Raw genomic sequence first — 18,934 nt, forward strand, 5'->3', positions numbered from 1 at the left:
TCACTAGAAAGTAATTACAATGCATATTAAATATGTTTTTATTTTAACTTGCTGGACATTAGCACATTTCAGTGCTTTTTTCAACCATGTAATTCAAGCTGCAGGAGCATCCATGGGACTGACAGTCATCGTTCTAGCACACTGGGCTAGTGTCTGTCTCTAAAAATTTAAATTAATTAAAATATGATATTTAAAGAATAATCTAGTGAAGGTTATTGCACTATAGAATTCCTGAAGTTCTCTCTTTATCCAGAGGATATGTACAGCACACGTCAAGAACTTAAAACTTTCCAGACACTACCTTCACCTGAAAGGATCATGACCAAAAGTGAAAAGTGTACCAGGTCAGGCTTCTTTGATCTTACCTTCTCTTTTGGGTGACTGCCAAAAGCAGTGCTTACAATGATGTTTATGAAAAGGAAAATGAACTGAGATCATCATTTAAATTCCACACAGTTCACAAACAACTTTCATATGGTACCAATTTTTGGTCCCTGCCTGGGTTGACTGAATTTGAATTGGTGACCTAAAGGTGAAAGATTTTGTGTTTCAGCATCAATCTCCATACTATTCATTGTTTCCTTTTTCTGAATTTCAAAGTGGTAGAAGTGAAAGTTGTATTGTTAAACACAGATAATTCTACTTTTCACCCAGTTAAATATTTTCAGATTTTTTCTCTTAAAACAGTTCTAGACATAAGCCACAATTACACCAAAATTTCTAACATATAGAGAATTCATGCACCTCTTTTAAATAAAAAAGAATATTTTAGCAGATAATCTTTTTATATATATATTAAAGAAGTCTTTCAAACTGCAAAGAAAAAGTGGTGTTGCAAGTGCACTTGTGCCTTTGTAAAACTGTCTGCTTATTTTGAGGGTTTGATGCTAAAGGTATCAAACAGCCTGGTTCAGCTAACTTAAAATGATGATGACAAAAAAAAATTCTATTAAGTTTTGACAATTTCCTTCACAATTTGTCATACTTTTTAAATGCAGTTGGACCTTTTTCTAAGCCTCCAATTCTATTCTTTATTCAAAACATGACACTTGACTCACACACATGTTCTTATCAGCTTCAGCAATAAACCACGTAAATATATTTTTCATACTGTAGAAAACAGACCTGTGAAAAATTCAGGAAATTTTGAACAGAATTTGGATTAAATGGTTTCTTCCAAAATCTGAATTACTGGAGTTCAAATCCCCCCTAACTTTTGAAATACTTTTCCTTGAGGGTAGAGGGAATTGAAAGGAATGAGAAAAGAGAAAAACTTTCAAAAATTACAAAGAAATTTCCAAAATAGACATAATGTGTCTAATGTGTAGAAAACTAAATGAAAGAATCCTACTATGCGTTTATTTACCTTTATGTATTAAGATGGTATTTTTTGTTCCGCTTTCCAAATACCTTAATTCTTCACCATTTTTAGCAAGACAGAAATGAGAAAAAAGAATAACCTCTCCTACAAATGTATTGTCATGTTACTTAGGCTGCTGGTTCAACAGCACATTTTAAAGGAATTCCACAGAGGAATGAAACTCAAACCTGAATGCAATTGCAAATCCCTAATCTCAGACTGGGAGGAGAAATACTAATTTGCCCTCTTTAGTGGATCAGTTTTACAAAGTAACTCTTTGGCATATAGAGTTCATACTACAAAAGCTATACGTTATTCAAGGGCTAAAAGTTACTGTTTTCTTTTCTGTACCTAGTTTCACAACCTTATAACTACTTCTTCAAATACTGATTGACTTTTATGATCTGGGCTATTTTAATTATTTTTGTATCAGACACCATTTGCTATGAGTGCCCTTTTCTGCTTTATATTGTACAAGCCTCACCAACGTCAACCAAAGCAATCTGACCACAACGCTCTACATTCTTCCAGACACACTAAAAAAAAAAGAGAGAGAGAGAGAGAGAGAGAGAGAGGGAGGGAGAGGGAGAGGGAGAGGGAGAGGGAGAGGGAGAGGGAGAGAAAGAACCTGAGGGACCCAAAATTTGTTTCATGGACTATTTGGTTTAACAACAGACCCAATGCCCATTCAAGCACATATAATTCAGAAGGCCTGCCTGCCAGCAATAAAGACTGAAATTGGATACTTTGTGAGATTAATTACCTAGATAGGGCAGGATAATGCTAGTCAAATGGGAAGGTAATTAAAGTGCACCTTCCATGAAAATTATTCATTGCTGATGGATCAGGTGACAGATAAATCAAAAGGCACTTAAAAAAGCCACAGGTTAACTTGCGGAAGGCCTTTCCTCCCTGGAAGTCACAGTAACTGCAGCTCTTGAATGTGGCTCCAAGGAGTTGTTCCCATCATGAGACAAAAGATGGGACTGTAATGCAACCTCCGAGAAAGAGGAACCAGCAGAAAAATTATCAGCATTGTGCCTGCAGACAATGGGGCAGCTAGAGTGGAACCAGTTGGCTGGCAGCTTTCAGATCAGTATATCGCTCTGCTTTTATGCCATCAAGGGGTATCGCAGCCGTAAAAGGCAGCAAGTGATGAATTAAAAAGTTGACTAGTCCCCCGAGTGCAATCCTTATAGATCGAGGATATGCTGTGGTAATCAAACGGGGTTATAAATTGTGTACATTGAATGGCACAAAATGTGTCTCACTTCATCACTGTTAAATCAAGACTTCCTGAATTTGTCATTAACTCTTTAGCTTCAATATATTTACTTAAACACTAAAAGTAAGAGAAAGAGCTTAAAATAACAAAAGGGCAACTGATATTACCCAGTGGGAGATACATTCTAATGAAGATCACTGACTCTTACTTTCTACAACTACAGGGCTCAGACTGCACTCCTCCTACACTAAAGCTCCCTTCGAGATATACTGAAGAAGTCGAAAACATTCAGATATAGATAAATATAGACAGCTTGTGCAAATTCCTCAGTATTTATTCCCTAATTGAAAAAATAAGGCTATTTACATGAGTAAAGATTTCCCAGATCCCAGATTTTTACAGAAAATTTCAAAAATACCTGTATTTTGGATTTAATATCTGATTATTAGAAGAGTGTGAAAAAGGATAATTGAATAATTCTTTTATGTCAACATATATCTCATATGTCTTATATCTTTTTACGTCAACAGTTTTTCTGTGGGGTCTTTACACTCTAGGTTGTGAGATTAAGATAGTTCTGGCTTTTCCATGGAAGTTAAATGGAAAGAATTTTTGGACCAACCTTTTTATCTTTAAAGACAATATACCCACAACAGAATCATTTTCAAGGGCTTGGAAATCCACCGGGGTTAAAGAAAAACTTACCACTGACTTGAATCAGAGCATAAACAGGCAAGAAGGCAAAGGTCTTGAAATGGTCTATTTAATTTCTTCTGCCAAAAACATATTAAAAGTTTTCTCACATTTTGAACAATATTTTTTTTGCATGTTTCATAAATAAACACATTATAAAATATTTTTTGAGTCCTCTGAATGTGTTTCTCTTCCCTACGCTCCACAGTGGGTAGTGAAAACGAAAGTTTAAATGAGCACTGAAAGCTGATGTTCAGAAGTATGAATTCCAAATTGAAACCCTTTTCATGTGCCCTTCCATACAAGCCCTTTGACATTTTAGAGAATTTCTTCTGATGCAGATCATTAGTAGGTGGAAAATAACTGATTTCACTGTAAATGAAAATCTGTCATTTTATTTTCTCCCGATTTATTTGTAAGTTATTACCTTTGATGTACTCATAACTTGCATAATATGTAAGTTACCTCTGGACAACTCAAAAGAGATAGACAAAAGTCAAAACTTTAATATGAAAAAAACCAATGCTAAAAACAGAAATACAGACTTAAAAACATTAATAACATTAATATAAAAAAGAGACTTTAAAATATACTGGATTTTGAACTTCACTTGAACTATCTGAAAAAAAAAATTATATTAAATTTGTTGGTTTGTATCCCTATGGTAAATGTCTCCTGCAATGTGTAATTTTCATCAGTATTTTTCCACATTAAGAAATACAGTGAAAAGATGAGTCCGCTGCATTATTAGAATTTTATTTCATTACAGGCTAGAAAAGTGAATTGTACTCTTTTGTTTTATACACAGCTCTTGTCACTGCCTCCATGCAGAATTTTGCTGAGTATGCTTAAGCACATAAAGTTTCATATACATAACGGTTCTAACTAACTTCATTAAGGATTATTCTGCTTTACCCAAGTACAGAGCTGCAAAATCAAGTTCTCACATTCTCACATTGGTTTTACAAGAGGCTTAAGCACCTTCAGAGACATAGTTACAGAGAAACTCTCAGTTAAAACAGATTTTCCCCAGAATAAATATTCCAACTACCTTCATACTTGTAAGAATTGTATGAAAATGTTCCTTTTCTGTTTTTAATGTTTAAACTGCAGATTTAAAATGTCTGTATGTCTGTACTTTTGTTCATGCATATATATTATTAACAGAGTCAGTGGGCTTCGATACTGCTTTCCAGGAGGTGTTGCTGACCCATTTGCAAAACTCTGGAAATGGATGAGGATGTCATTTAAGTGAGTTCAGTCTTTCCTCTTAAAAAGATGTTATCAGTTAGTAGTCATGCACACTTGTTGCTATTTCTAAAGATCTGCCAGTGCTGGAGCATTAAAGAGCTCCCTCCCGCTTCCCCCTGTTGTCTGTCTCATGCTCAAAGCTCATATGGGACCACTAAGAATCAGCAAGGCTGTGGTGTTTGCAACATGTTGATGACATATCTTGCAAATATCTGGAAATGTAGTTCAGGACCTCAACCATTTCCTAGCTGAGGGTGGATTATAGACAAAAGAACAAATTCAACTAGATAAGATGGTGTCTCAAGAAGCAAGCAATGGATGGAAAGGGTAACCTTATTTCTGACACTGGGCATTACTGTTCCCACTTTGGGAAAATATTCTCTATCCACAAGCATTTATAAGACTATGTCACACAAAGAGGCCGGCTAACCATCTGAACCATAGTTGAACCATTTTCCCCAGGAAAGGAGTTTTGCAGATTTTATACATAGTTTTGTCACTTTGAGATTAGCCTATTGCAATGTTTTCAAGAAGTCACGTTTTATAGGCCTCTTAAGCTATATATATTTTTTTCTAGTAAACTAAACATGCTGTTAATTCGTTAGCACGGCTAACACAGCTCTGGCCCAGCTAGTGCTCCTCCAGGTTGGAATAGGCCGAGAAATGTCTCCAGCAGGCAATCTCGAAGTGGCCACAATGTTTTGCCACATAAACAAGTTTAGCTTTGTGGGTGTGAGCTGTGCCATGCCAGCGACGAAGAGTGAGTCCTGGTCCCTTTCATATAGCTTTTGTAAACTGGGAACATAATATTAGCATCTTTAGGGTCTCACTGTCTTTTATGCTAGTATCCAAGCAGTATTGTTCTTTAGCTATCGATTGCTAAATGGGATGAGACTTGTCTGCATGAGAGATCACCTCCATCCCCATACCACTGCAGCAGTCAGCAGAGGTGTGAGAGGTAGTTTTCTCTTTGGCATCCAGAAATTATTCTCCAAGGTATCATGAATGCAGTAATACTCTGGGAGCCTGGGGTACCTGCTAGGGCAAAGGTGGAGGAACTGCTCCCTGGAGGACGGTCAGAGAGTTCACTTACACTGATTTATCGCTCATGGAAGGTTATCTGTTTGTAATTATCCTGTGCCACTGGATGGCTAGGTTAATTTATTACTTAGACAAAAGTATATAACACTGATGGGTGGTCATTGCTGCATTATTGTAGGTAAGATAAACTGTAGGGCACCTACAGTCATCCTAATGGGAGCTAATAACTGGTTTTAAAATGAAGTATGGAACAAATATTTTGTTTGTAAGGTATTTTAACATTAATGCTATAGACTGTAATCAAGTGAAATATCCTTATCTTAAAACACACCTACATATGAATATGCTTACTAAATATCTCAGTTAATGCAGTCAATAGTAAAAGACTTCACAGCTTTAATAACATGAATTACTAAGAGGACTGGGAAATTGTTTTTAAGGAGTTTTAAAATAGTAAGAACAATACATTATTATTTGCTCATTTGTTTAGGATTTTCTTGAAAACAAAAAGAGTCTTTTAAATATTTAATATTAACACTGTGGCAGAAATCAACATGTGCATATGTGTGGGTGGGAAAGAGGGAATTCATGACATCTAGCTTTTGGATATTAGTTTAGGTGTCTAAATAGGGAGGGTAATCTAAAGCTTCCTCTATAATTAAGGATGAGTCAATGCACAATTCCTAAATTTGGCTCCTGTTCTGAATCAATCCCTAAAGAAACCTATCAATCTCTGCCGACTACAACAATGAAAATATCCACCAAGATTTAAATGCTAAAGTTTAATGCCAACATCACAGAGCAGAATGTTTAGCCTTAAAATGCTTCATATGATTAACTTTACACAATGAGAAGAGTAATGACACTTCTCCCTCTTCCTTACTAATTAAGCTACAACACAAAAAAATTAGAACTCAGGGTGAAATTTTGATCTCAGCTACACAAGGGAATATCTGGAATAATTCCACAGGAGGTCCACAGAGACAGATCATTAGAGTGTTGGCTCTGAAATGTTAACATCCAATTCCTCATTTCACAGGCATGATTAAAGGCTCTATGAACTTAAATAGACTCTTTAGTGAAGTAAATGGCATTTCTCCATAAACACCAGGGTTTACTAGCTCTGAATCTGGCCTGCTGACTCGGCTGCTGCTATCTGAAAAGAGCTTGAATACTACAGAGAAAAATGAGCATTCCATGATGTGTCAGGAAATTGGGCACTAAAAAAAGAGAAATACCTAGACAGAGCCAGAAGAGGTCAAAAGGAGACATGGTAGATAAACTCATCAGCAGATATGAAAGAGAAGACATAGAAACTGAAGGGTCTGCTTCTGTAAATGCATGCATGTGAGTAGTAAGCCTGGATACAATGGACAATTGTGTGCAACGAGCTGCTGAAATGTAGGTAGAAGTTTTGGAGAGTCATCCTCAAAAAGGAAAGCTAAAAATTATAGCGACAGCACCTGACTGCTAAAGTCTTACAGCTGGTTTCAGAGGAAGTGATATGTAGCTTAAAATTCTGAAAATGTACTAAAAGCCTAGAAAAAAAGGGAGACAAAAAAGATTACGCTACATGTATGTATGTGTGCGTGTGTGTGGGCATTTCTCCCTCTTTTTTCCTCTCTCTCTGTGCTAGTATATGGCACAAAAAAGATGGAAGAAAGATAAGAAACATCCCATACTGCACTTCTAAGATTTCTTTCATTAACATTATAAAAATGCCAGATGTTCTATGAATATTTATGATTTTCTGTGCTTCTTCTCATGTGGAATTCCTGTAATGCCTAATACATGATTTAGTTCATTCAGTAAGGCATAGGTCTTCATTGGATGGCTAACTTCATGTAGAAGCCTAAGACTTCTACCTTTCTGTCAAACATAGTTAAAACTGGTAAAAAATGTTGACAGAGGACAAAGGAGCTGAAAGAAAATTAACCAAAGAGATACACTTATAACACACACACATAACCTTGTATCTTTAGAAAACCGAACTAAAAAATAACCCTTTCTTAATTTGCATCTATTTAATACTAAAATGGTCTGACTCATATGACTTACGCTGCTTGCTGTGTGTATTAGCTTGAAAATTAAAGTGAACATATGAAAAATCAGCAAGTTAGGGAGTTTAAGCTACAGTTATTAAAGCCTGCTTTATCTTGTGGGTTGCAATCACAGTCTTAAACTATCTTACAGAAACACAAAATGCAGTTTATAAGATAGAATTTAGGACATTTGCATTGGTCATACAATACAAAGATTTCTGTGTCATTATCATGAGCATGATTTAGCTGACTTATGTCCACCCGCAGACACAGTTATGTAACACTTACCTCATACAAATGGCCCTGTTCTTGATCTTCCCTAATCTTCTGTAGTTAATGACCAAATATTGTTAAAAATTGGGACACTAATTATCTGATGTCGACACGTTACGGATAATTAAGAATTGCTTACTCTGAAGCCAGGCTAACTGTTTTTCACAGGTCTCCTTCTCTTGTCCTTGTGTCCTCAACCAGGCAAGCAGCTACAGCTTTATACGTACATCTCTGTCACGTACTTTGTCACCGAACATACATCATCCTTTCTGGCTCATCCCCAATTAATTTTGCTGGCTTGCAGCAATTATCTCTCCCTTTGTGACTGACCTCCTGGTAAATGGAGTGCATGATGGCTGGGTAATTTTTTCCTGTGTATTTTACCACTTAATTGATCCTTGTTGGTTGCCCATCATAGGATATACTAAACTTAAGCCATAAAATGGTTGAAATTAAAAGAAAGGTGTAACCATGTTTTAGAAGCTGTAGTTGGCAGCTGTAAAAATCAGATCTTGATAATGTTCTCTCATTTACCCTATTACTTGGATCAGTTGGTTAAAGCTGCTAATGATCCTCTTGGATCAATGTCTTTTGCTTGTAGCTATAATTTACTGCATTGGTGGATTAGTACAGATGTTTTCATAGACAGCTCTGCATCATTCCACCAGATTGCTGTCTGCATCAAATTTGCTTCTATTCATCACTAATGAAGCAAAGAAAAAGATAATCAGCATCTACTATCTTAAGTATTGAACTCAGGATAACACTTTTAGTGTTGTCAATTTGCAGCTTTCAATCATGGCTTCCTCAATAAATTGCCCTGAGAATTTCCCGTGGAAATAGATCCAATGACATATTTCCCTACACCAGGGAAAGACTACAGAAATGTCAAACCATATAAAATAGCTCATACACTAAACAGCAGTAAATATCACTGTTAAATTAGGAAGGTATCCTATGCAGTCAAGGCTGTTTCTATCACAAGCAAAGTAGAAACTGCACAGAGCAGCAAACTCTCAGAGATGGAAAAATCTGCCCAGACTTATTAATTTCCTGGACTGTTCTAGAGCCTGGAAAATCAACTGTCATCTATGGAGATGTCACAGTGGAAAAGGTGGCAGTGGTTACTACTGTTAGGGAAGATGTTTCCCCTTCTTATTATCCCAGTAGCATCAGAAGGATCAAGCCCAGCTCTTTACGGAAACTTGTTTTACCCTGATTTTCCAGCCCAGCTCAGCTATCTTCCCCACTCTTGCCAGGGAGAGAGAGGTGAATCATTCATTTCTGGACCATCAATACTTCTTAAATTGCCAAAAGACCATGGGCCAAAGCAAAAGATTTGTACTGTTTAGCCAAAGCTCTATTCTTCCTCCACAGAAAGTAGGATTGTTGGCAGATGCAACAAATAAAAAATAAACAAATGAATAAAAAACAATCTGTCCCTAAAAAGCACTGCCAGAATCTCCGACTCCATTTCTAACAGGAACAAAGCAGACTGGAATTACGTTGCCTTAAAATGCTGCACAAATCTACTTGGCGCCTCCTTCTAGACAGTTAATTAGAAGACTGAACCTCAACACCAAGTGGTGGACTGGACCTTGCTTGAAGAAAGCTCTTGATTCAAGGCATTCTTTGTCTCTTCTTGCAGTGCATTTTTGGCATACAAACTACACTAGCTGTGAGATCCAACACAGAGCTCTTCCAGCTATTAAACAGGCATTAGTGTGAGCAGTCTCTCCCATCTAGAAGTCTCAGATTTAGCTGTTCTATCACTAGTGGAGAAACTTCTTTAGCTCTCCCTATATGAACCATATTTTCTCTTTTAAAGATTTCCACAGGACTCATTACAGTGGGCTGGCTCTGTGCCATGCTATCATCAAATGCTTCACCCTGTAAAGCGTTACAGTTAAAGAATTTTATAATTTACCATATAGAAGCTCAATTAGGATTTAAGCTATGAGAGTATTTATGCATTTGCAATGGTGTCTTTCAGTAGTGATGTTCACTTCTCACCTAAAAGTAACTGTGCATGTAGAAGGTTCTGTTTATGTTTCTGTTTCTTTCTTTCTTTTTCTTTTTCTTTTTCTTTTTTTTTTTTTGAAGTAACAATGGGACACATTCTTCAAAAGGTGTGAAACAAAGCATCAAATATTAGGAAATTCAAAGTCAAAACTTTTAATGTCTTATTTAGCAATAAATAGGATCCTACTCTTTTTCTCTGAATTTGTTCTTTCTAGGCAACCCCCTCTGCCCTCCCCCCACACAAAAGCAAATGAAACATCTTAATAAATTACACTATACTGAAGTAAGATCTTATAATTCACAAAGTGTTTTTTGTTTAGGTTAATTCAGACAAAGTATATATTATTCTGTCATACTAATATGAGTATTTCACAGTTTTGTTCATTGAAGGAGTTCAAATCTATTTTGTAAATATCGAAAAACAAATCCTCACCACTCTTTCATGAGGCAAGATAAATGTTGCTGTTATTAAGCTTAACCAAAGAAATCTTCAAGCAAATCTATGACAGAACCAGAATAGACTTTTCTTTCTTTTCTTTTCTTTTTTTTTTTTTGGCCAGGTTTTTGCCACTGTACTTCTCCTTTACTTTTAGATTTAAATATAACCGTCAAAGTATTTTGCCTAACACAATTTCCCATGGAAATTCTAGTTTCAGAACAGGTATTTATCTGCATTTCAACATACAATCGTTTTAGTCAGAACGCTATACCTTTGGCCAACATAACACAATCAATACATTGATTTCATGAGATCCTGCTGATGGTGTTCAGCACTTATTTAGATCCTGCATCTAGACAACATATGACAGCTCAAAGGAAGGAAAAAGGGAAGGTGTGGAGTCACAGTTCTGCTGCCAAAATCAGAGGTCTACCGAACTGTTCCTTCCTCGCACATGAGATAATTAGCTACACTAAACTGTGTATCAGTGCGTATAAATGTATCAAGTGATTTCTTGTCTTCACACTGCAGGTATCTTTAAAGTCTCTGAGGTAGAGAAGCTCTTCACAGAACTAAATATAATACTATCCCCAAAGAGTATAATAAATCTCAAAGAGTATTATTTTGTTTCCACTCAGTTCACAAGGGTTTACGGGCATGAGAAACAATCCAACTATGGATAAAGTGAAAGAAGACGACCAGCATATTTATAAGGAGCTAAAATAATCCACCCAGCAGGAGCGACAAGTACAGCCCTTTAATTTTACAACTCTTTCTGGAATTGGCATAGAAAATGTGATGTTATCATTCATGGGTTTTTTTTCTTTTCAGGGTCAGGATTATTTTTTCATGATCACTTTTAAGGAGACAATTTGTGTGAGTCATGAACATCCCTGTATTTGTAATATTAAAACCAAAAGTATCCCCAAGCCCCTTCTGTCACATTGGTAAAACACTCTCTTCTTTTTTTGGCTAAGTTTTACTTTACGCCATTCAGTTTTTTCCTTGCATGCACTGTTTTTTGTCATGTAACTGGTGAAAGTCTGATTTAGTGGAGCACATTTGACTGTGGTGACATAACTTGCCATTTCAGTAGCTCAGCACATGGGAAAGTAACTGCCCTACTAGTGGGCTGTCATGCTTCTCCCAGCAGGTTATTACTAAACATTTAACAAACATAGCATCTTGATCTGGCTGTTTCTAATTCAGAGCTTTGGTTGTGCTAAAATGAAGGTTTACACTGTCTTTGTAGCTGGAGGCTCTAATGTAGTTTCCCATTATTTTTATTTTTAAATATTGTAAAATTCACACAGGCTCCACCAGAAAAGCTCACTTTGTTTCTTGGTAAAAAAGATTATCCCTGTTTCTATAAAAACCCTGCTACAGTAAAGTTGGACAGGGAAGAGTTTTGAATCACATTTGAAAAAACACAACAAATTACACTTCTAGTATATTTTTAAAACAAGCAAACAAACAAAAAGGTAATATGAAATGATATTCAGACAGGAATTGATGTACAATAAAACTTTGACCTGTTACAGGCACTAGCAAAATGTGGTATGAAGTTAAAGTTTCCCTTCAGGAGGTGACAAAGTGCCCATTGCTTTGGTTCCTGTGCGTTCTGACAGGGCGTAAGGTTCAAATCCTGCTCCTATTGAAGTCAATGACAAAACTTCCATTGACTTCAGAGGTGCAGGATCAGACCCTAAGCAACACAGCTAACATCTGCTTTCCTGCTTTCTCTCCTATCTTTCAGAGAGAAATATCTACCTAAATGTAAGAACAAATTAATTACCATCAAGGAGATACCCTGCAGTAATTTTTCAAAAAACATATTGTCATTTCAGATTTCTATATGCATACATGTATGTATGTGTGTATGTGTGTGTATATATATATGCACATACAATGTATAAATATATATATAACATTATCATAAATGTCTAAATATCATATGCCATATCACATTTTATCTTGTACAGCTGATTCTTTTGTTGTGAAAATCCCCCAAATTTATAACATTTAGTACGAATCTTATAATGATGCCCTAACTAGCAATTCTACAATATCTCTATAACCTTATGCATTTTACTACTTTAAAATATGACCTGATGCAATCAGTGAATGAACAAACTGCTTTCCCCAAATCTGATGGTATTTGCTATACAGAGAGGAATTCTCAAGTTTTTATCCGTCAGCTTAATTCAGGCATAAATGCAGTTACCACCTCCTGTCAAAATATCTGTAACGTTAGTCTGCGGTAATGTGTCTTTAGATCAATAGGCAGTTTTAGTTCCACAGAAATAACCTAATCCATTTTTTAAATGTACTGAAAAGACATGTTAAAAAAACAGGGGAGTAATAACTACCATATGTAATTCATTTTTAACTCTAGTTTTATCCTTTTTCAGTTGGTGTTCATGGAGTGCAGAATATTTACAAAAGAACTACGCTGTCTCTCTACTGGTCTAGAAAAAAGTAAAAACAAATTAGAATATATCACAAAGATTATTAATAGTAAGAACTAGCAATAATATCTTTGTAATTTCCATTAAATAAGCCAAGCAAAATCATAACCCAAAGTGCAATCATCATAACATACATTTCTGAGAGCCACAGCTTAACGCAGGCGGTTCAGGAATATTGGTTTTGAAAGGTGACTTTTATATAAAAGAATTCTACCAGCTCAACAGGTGGAACAAGTTTGGTCAAAAAGAAAAGAAAATTATGATTTTTGTAATTGGAATTCTTTTTAAATGAAACATTGTTTTGAAATATATATGCAGGTGGTGTAACCATGTAGGAAAGCTGGTCTATAATTGAAGGTTAGAAGATGAAGCATAACTCAAAAAGCACAGTCACTAGCAGGAAATCAAATGAAACGTGAAGCCACAAAGGAAGTCAATGGGAAATGAGAAAACATGAGCATAAAGAGCTGAACACTGAAGCTATTTGCAATGTGCCATTACGTATCACCAGAAGTGAACACTGGATGGAATGAGTAGATGAAAGTGGATGAAAACAACCTGGAGGCAAAATTGGAAGACACCAAAACCGTTGGGGAAAGGAGAAAAGCGAGAATGGATCTAGACCTGTGAAGGGCTGGTCAAAGCACATGGGAAAGCAAGCCTTGTACATCTTCTTGATTGCTGCCTTCACTGTGGGACAGCTTATTGCTAAAGGAAAGTCAGCTTCAAGTGAGACTGACAGGGAACAGGGAATAAACAGATGGTCAATAGCACAGAGGCTATGAAAGAAAAGACTTTCAAAAATGAGTGGAGATAACTGAGAGCAGGGGAAGCTGCGAACGGAAGCAATGAAGAGAGAAACGATCAACAGCAACAAGCAAAGGAGAACCTAGAGGAGGGGAAGACTGTCAAACATCTTCCCACTTCAGAAAGACTTCAAAAATGCCGAAGAAAAGCAGAACCAGAACCAGCTTTACAGAAGAGATTACTGTGTTTCCTTTATGCATTTATTCATTTCTTCTTGTTATGTAAACCAATGGTAGTGCTGCAAATAGAGATGACTTCACAGCATGTGATGCTTTCTCTTCAAGTCACTGGCATTATGGAACATGATTCAGATTCTTCCCTCCCTTCCCCCTCCTTTTTCTTGATATGTGAGTGTCAAGATCTGGTTTCTGCAGGAAAAAGTCTGAAAAATAGGAACTCTAAGAGGTCAAAAAAGAGAAACCAAGTAAACAAATGAAAATAAATTATTATTAAAGACTCAGGATTTTTAACAGCGAGTCTCGATTTTGGAACTGAATCAGGGTTTTTAACCACTTTAAGTTGTCAGCATTGAGTGGATCTGAATGGGCAGCAATGAGCTAATTGTGCCGTAGAGAGCCTTTCCCATACTGTGAAGAGGGACATATTAGGAAGTGCTCCTTGCATAAGAGTGGAGAGTATATCTAGGAGCAGGCATTATATTCGCATTTTCATTTCTCACGTTTGGTTCAGTTAGTAAGATGTCACGAATCTCATATCCACTTGGATATGCCTTTTCTTCTCTGATAGCTATAAAGACAATTTAAACTGGCTCAGGATAGACACTAAAGTTTTCTCAAATGCTGATAAAGAGTGGGATTCATCCAACTTATCTTAAGTTTTCCCAAAGTTAAGTTAGGTTGGATGAATATCGTCCTCTTTCAGAGAGCAGTCCATTCAGATAGGCTGCAGAGGAAAGGATGCAGAAAGATAGTTTTTAAAACATGCAATATTGCACTATCAATAACAGATCTTTACAAAGCATCACGAGAAAAAATATAAGATTATTATTAAACACATACATTTTTGAAGGATTTGAAAGTGCACAAATGCCAAAATCTGATGGATATTCCTGTATTGTGACACATAGCCAAGTTCATTAGTCTTTTGAGTGCTGTAAGGAAAAAATGGAAAATGTGGAAAGGAATATGATGGATCAAAAAGAATTTCCAGTATTGCCTAAAGGTGAATATCCTATTAGGGAAGTCATGAATTTTATCTTCAGTAAATAATCATTCAGTAAACTTGCAAAGGTTGTTTATCAGCTGTTTGCCAGCTGCATCTCTTCGGTACAGTCACCTATTGTAACAAGGGCTGAGTCAGATTTAAACCTGAATTCTACAAGGATGCAGGGGTTCACACAGATCAACTTGCAACACTGGGGTGTCATACTGTACATTTTATACGATGATGGATAGGCAAGATATGAAACAAAATGGTTTACTCCTTCAGGGACCTATTTCAGTAAATCTTTTACCTCTGATTCTGGCTCAGTCTTTTCATGCTTTTGTCAAAAAAACAAAACAAAGCAAAACAAAAAAAAAAATCGTGGTTTTGGGCTGGAGCATACAAATACGTCCCATAATAATTGATAGCCTAGTCACAAAGACTTTTGAACACAAGCAAAGAATAGTGGTGTGTCATATGTATATATGTGAGCAATGTGAGCAATGTGAAATGCTGCCTACCTACTTATAGTCATATTGTTGGATTATTTTCACAAATATAAATAGCTTCATGTCAACCACCTGGTTGCTTTCTGTGACATGCTCTCTTTGGCACATCAGAAGCTTGTTATACGTGGGTGAAGAAACACTGAGTATGTTTCAAACTCCCATTCTTCTATCAATAATTTCCTATTATCATTACACAATGATTTGAATTTTGTGAATATGACCACAAAGGATCAATTCAATTAAGCAAAAACTACAAAAGGAAATTCTCACTGCAAGCTTCTGTGCAACTGGTGAACCTAGTAATTATATATAGCCACCTATTGTGCTAGCATAATAACATGTGAAGAAGGTTTAGTTAGACACATTTACAACATAAAAAGCAATATGAGCATAGAAAAAGCCATTATTGCCAAAAGTATAGAACAGTCACATAGTAACAAATGAGAGCTGCATGAATCCTAGTTTACTTGGCTATAAATAAATCCAACATTTTCCTTCTCTCCATGGTAAAATAAAATAGAAGCACAGAAGCATAACAGTCTCCTTTGAGCAACCAGTCTCCTTCAATTATAGTCATCATCTGTTCCACCTAAAATATTTTCCTCCTTGAGAAACCAAAGAAATCAGTATTAGGATCCAAAACATGCTGTTTCAAAATAATGTAAAAGAGGCCTTTCCTTTTTGTGAATGCATTTGTTCTTAAACACTGTAGTTTCTTTAACATGAATTTTGTAATTCAGGTGAAAAAATGCTGCATGTTTATAGCATTTTTAATCAGAAAATCTTGAAGTGATCAGTAAAGAAAGGTAATGGTTATTTCCATTTTACAGATATAGCAAACTGCAGCAGAGGCAATTTTTTCAAAACCTGTTTCCTACGTATAACCCTTTTAGATGCCCAGCTGAAGCATTTAAGTCCTGATACTCAGAAGTGCTAAACAGGCAAAGTCTCAAATGTATGAGGACGTGTTCTTTCAAAGGTGACCGTTTACACTCTGCAGACACTGGGAAACGTTTGCCTACGCACAATACCACAGCAAACTGGAGAGCATGGAAGAACAAGTCAGGTGTCCTGCTTCCCAGCTGCATGTATAACATGTATCTAGGCAGGTGAAAGTTTTTTCAACCCTTGAAATCATTAAGTCAAGTCTAGTTGTCTTTTCTAATATATATTCAAGTTATAGCTCCACTAACATCTCTGGGCTTGATGCAAGAATCATTTCACAAAACCATTTAGCTCATGTTATTTAGAAGGTAACACAGGAGAACCATATTATGTCATCTGGCCTGAAGGAAACCTTATACATCTATCACTATGAAAACACAAGAGAACTAACTATAAAGAATTATCTTGGAGGTAACACACTAAATTTATGAGTAAGCCTTTTTCATCTTCCTGAGATGTGATACTAGCCACTCAATTACACTGGCTCTTCATTTACCTGGTGTGCCACTAAACTGTCAAAGTACATAAAGTAAAGCCTACTCAATTAGCTAAAAGGGAAAAAAATATATCTTCTCCACATGGTACTTCCATACCACTATCGACAGAGAGCATAACACTGTCCACCTGTGGACATTTGAAGAGTTATAGAGAAGTATTTTAAAGATGAAAAAGCAAGATGCCAAACTGGTACAATCTGTGGAGCAAAAATAGTTTCAGGGTATGTTCTCTGTGCTCATAATCTCAGCAGAAACTCCAAGAACTGAACAAGAATGGAGATCAAACAATCCTTTCAGTCATGAGAATGGTTCCAAAATAATAGGAAATGTGTATATGGTATCCAGGAAAGCACTACAGGGAAGTTAAATAACCCTGCCACAGCCTAACTTCAACAACTATGAGAGTCTCTTTTTTTTTTTTTTAAAGCAAAATTATTGTCCTTTTCTTTTTGAAATGACAGTGCAAAATAACTAGTTTTCCCTACTTGTTCATTGCCTCTCTACAGTGATTTTGATCCCAGTTCAGATCATTAATGTAGAGGATTTCCACATAAAATTATACCTGAATTTAAAAAGAATAGCTTGATCACATTCAATAAAATGTTCTCCCAGATATCCTTTAAAACATTGCTTAGCTGTTCTTATACCAAGCATCAGTCATTCACTTCACATTTTCCTCTAAGACGTTTCTTCGGAAATGAGATCTTGTAATTAACGTATGGTTAAGACTTTTTGTTCAGCCTATAAAAGGTTAGTTTTTACTATCCTCTCTTAAGCTAACAGCCCAAAGTGAACTATTGTGGATTCAGAGGCACACGATTTTTATCAACAAGCACCTTATCATTTCAGAATACCAAATCAGAGAATTCATACAGCGTACAGACAGCTAAAGCTCTTTTTTCCCCCTGAGGTGATATGCTAGGTTGATTTTATTTTCCCTGACATTTCACCTGTCAGATTATGATGAGTATAAGAAACAAAAAATAATTGTCACATTCTCACTGAATCTCATAATCAAATACCTGAAAATATACAATAAATTACAAATATAATCCTGAGGGAAGGCATGAACACTGAGAAGAGTCAGATATCCATATCATCTTCCAGTGACCTAGGACTCTCATGGAGGTTTAAAATATTGAGAAAGGGAGCACTTTCAGAAGATTGTCACAGCATATATTTTTCTTCAACTACTAGGGAATGACCCTACAATTATGTAAGAAAAAGAATTGTTGCATAGACATAAGAAAATTTATTTAATAACAAAGCTATATGTCTTTCCTGAATGTTTTCTGAAAGCAATCCTGAGGCCAAGAAATAGGACAGGTTATCATGAAATAGTATGAATTCAAATTAACTAGTTGGCAAGGTGAAAAGATTAATGAGCTAGACACATCAAACATCCTCCTGCTATACTGCATCTGCAATTTGCATGTTCCCAATTTCTCTTAGTGCCACAGTGTTGAGATTCATAAGTGATGAAAACTTACCTGCTTGACCCGTGGTAATACTGACAGCTGCAAAGAGCCTCTGGGAACGACTCAAGTCAGAAACCCCATTTACAGCTTCAACTTCAAACGTGTAGTTAGCATGAGCCAGCAGGTCCATGACCGTGACATAGTTATCAACTAATCCAGTCTGCTGGGGCATATATCCAATGTTACTCCCACAGGGAACACATTCACCCTGCTCCCAGCTGCACCTCTTGCACAAAATGCGGTAGGTCACATCATTTCTTCCCCCATTGTCTGCAGGAGGACTCCACTCCAAACTCACGGTAGTCTGGTTGATATTGAAAATGAGGTTCTGTGGTGCAGATGGAGGTCCTTTGTAAGACACAGAAAAGCTCAGTGTAAATACACAGAATCCGTGTGGGACATTTAGCTAGCATTTTAATTACTAAGACAGAAAATAGCTGAAGCATTTTTCTTCACATAAACATTTCATTATTTTTACTACAAGCTATATAAAAGCGTTCTTGAACTCACTTGGCAAGAGCTTTATTTATTTTCCATTAAGGCATCAGGATAACAATTGGCTGTGTATTTACTGCAACTGATTTCAGTCATTTCTCTTCTATACTATTAAAAGGATCAGTTAATGTATCTTAAAGGTAGCCTTTTATAATTTTCCTAGTATGGAATTTGTTCCTCTCTTTTAAACATATAGCACCAAATGCCTCTAGTCCTTCTTTATCA

The 18,934-nt window shown here is 36.2% G+C and overlaps 1 protein-coding gene across 6 annotated transcripts in view; it reads right to left on the bottom strand.

Moving 5' to 3' along the window:
• Positions 1–18,934, bottom strand: part of EPHA7 (EPH receptor A7) — a 165,180-nt gene that overhangs the window by 91,521 nt on the left and 54,725 nt on the right. For all 6 annotated transcript variants that reach the window (XM_026122111.2, XM_026122110.2, XM_026122115.2 and 3 more), the window contains exon 5: positions 18,227–18,562. In XM_026122111.2, coding sequence (XP_025977896.1) covers positions 18,227–18,562 — 336 coding nt within the window. The remainder of the gene's footprint in view (positions 1–18,226; positions 18,563–18,934) is intronic.

The sequence above is a fragment of the Dromaius novaehollandiae genome, chromosome 3, assembly GCF_036370855.1.
Source record: "Dromaius novaehollandiae isolate bDroNov1 chromosome 3, bDroNov1.hap1, whole genome shotgun sequence".
Lineage (NCBI taxonomy): Eukaryota > Metazoa > Chordata > Aves > Casuariiformes > Dromaiidae > Dromaius > Dromaius novaehollandiae.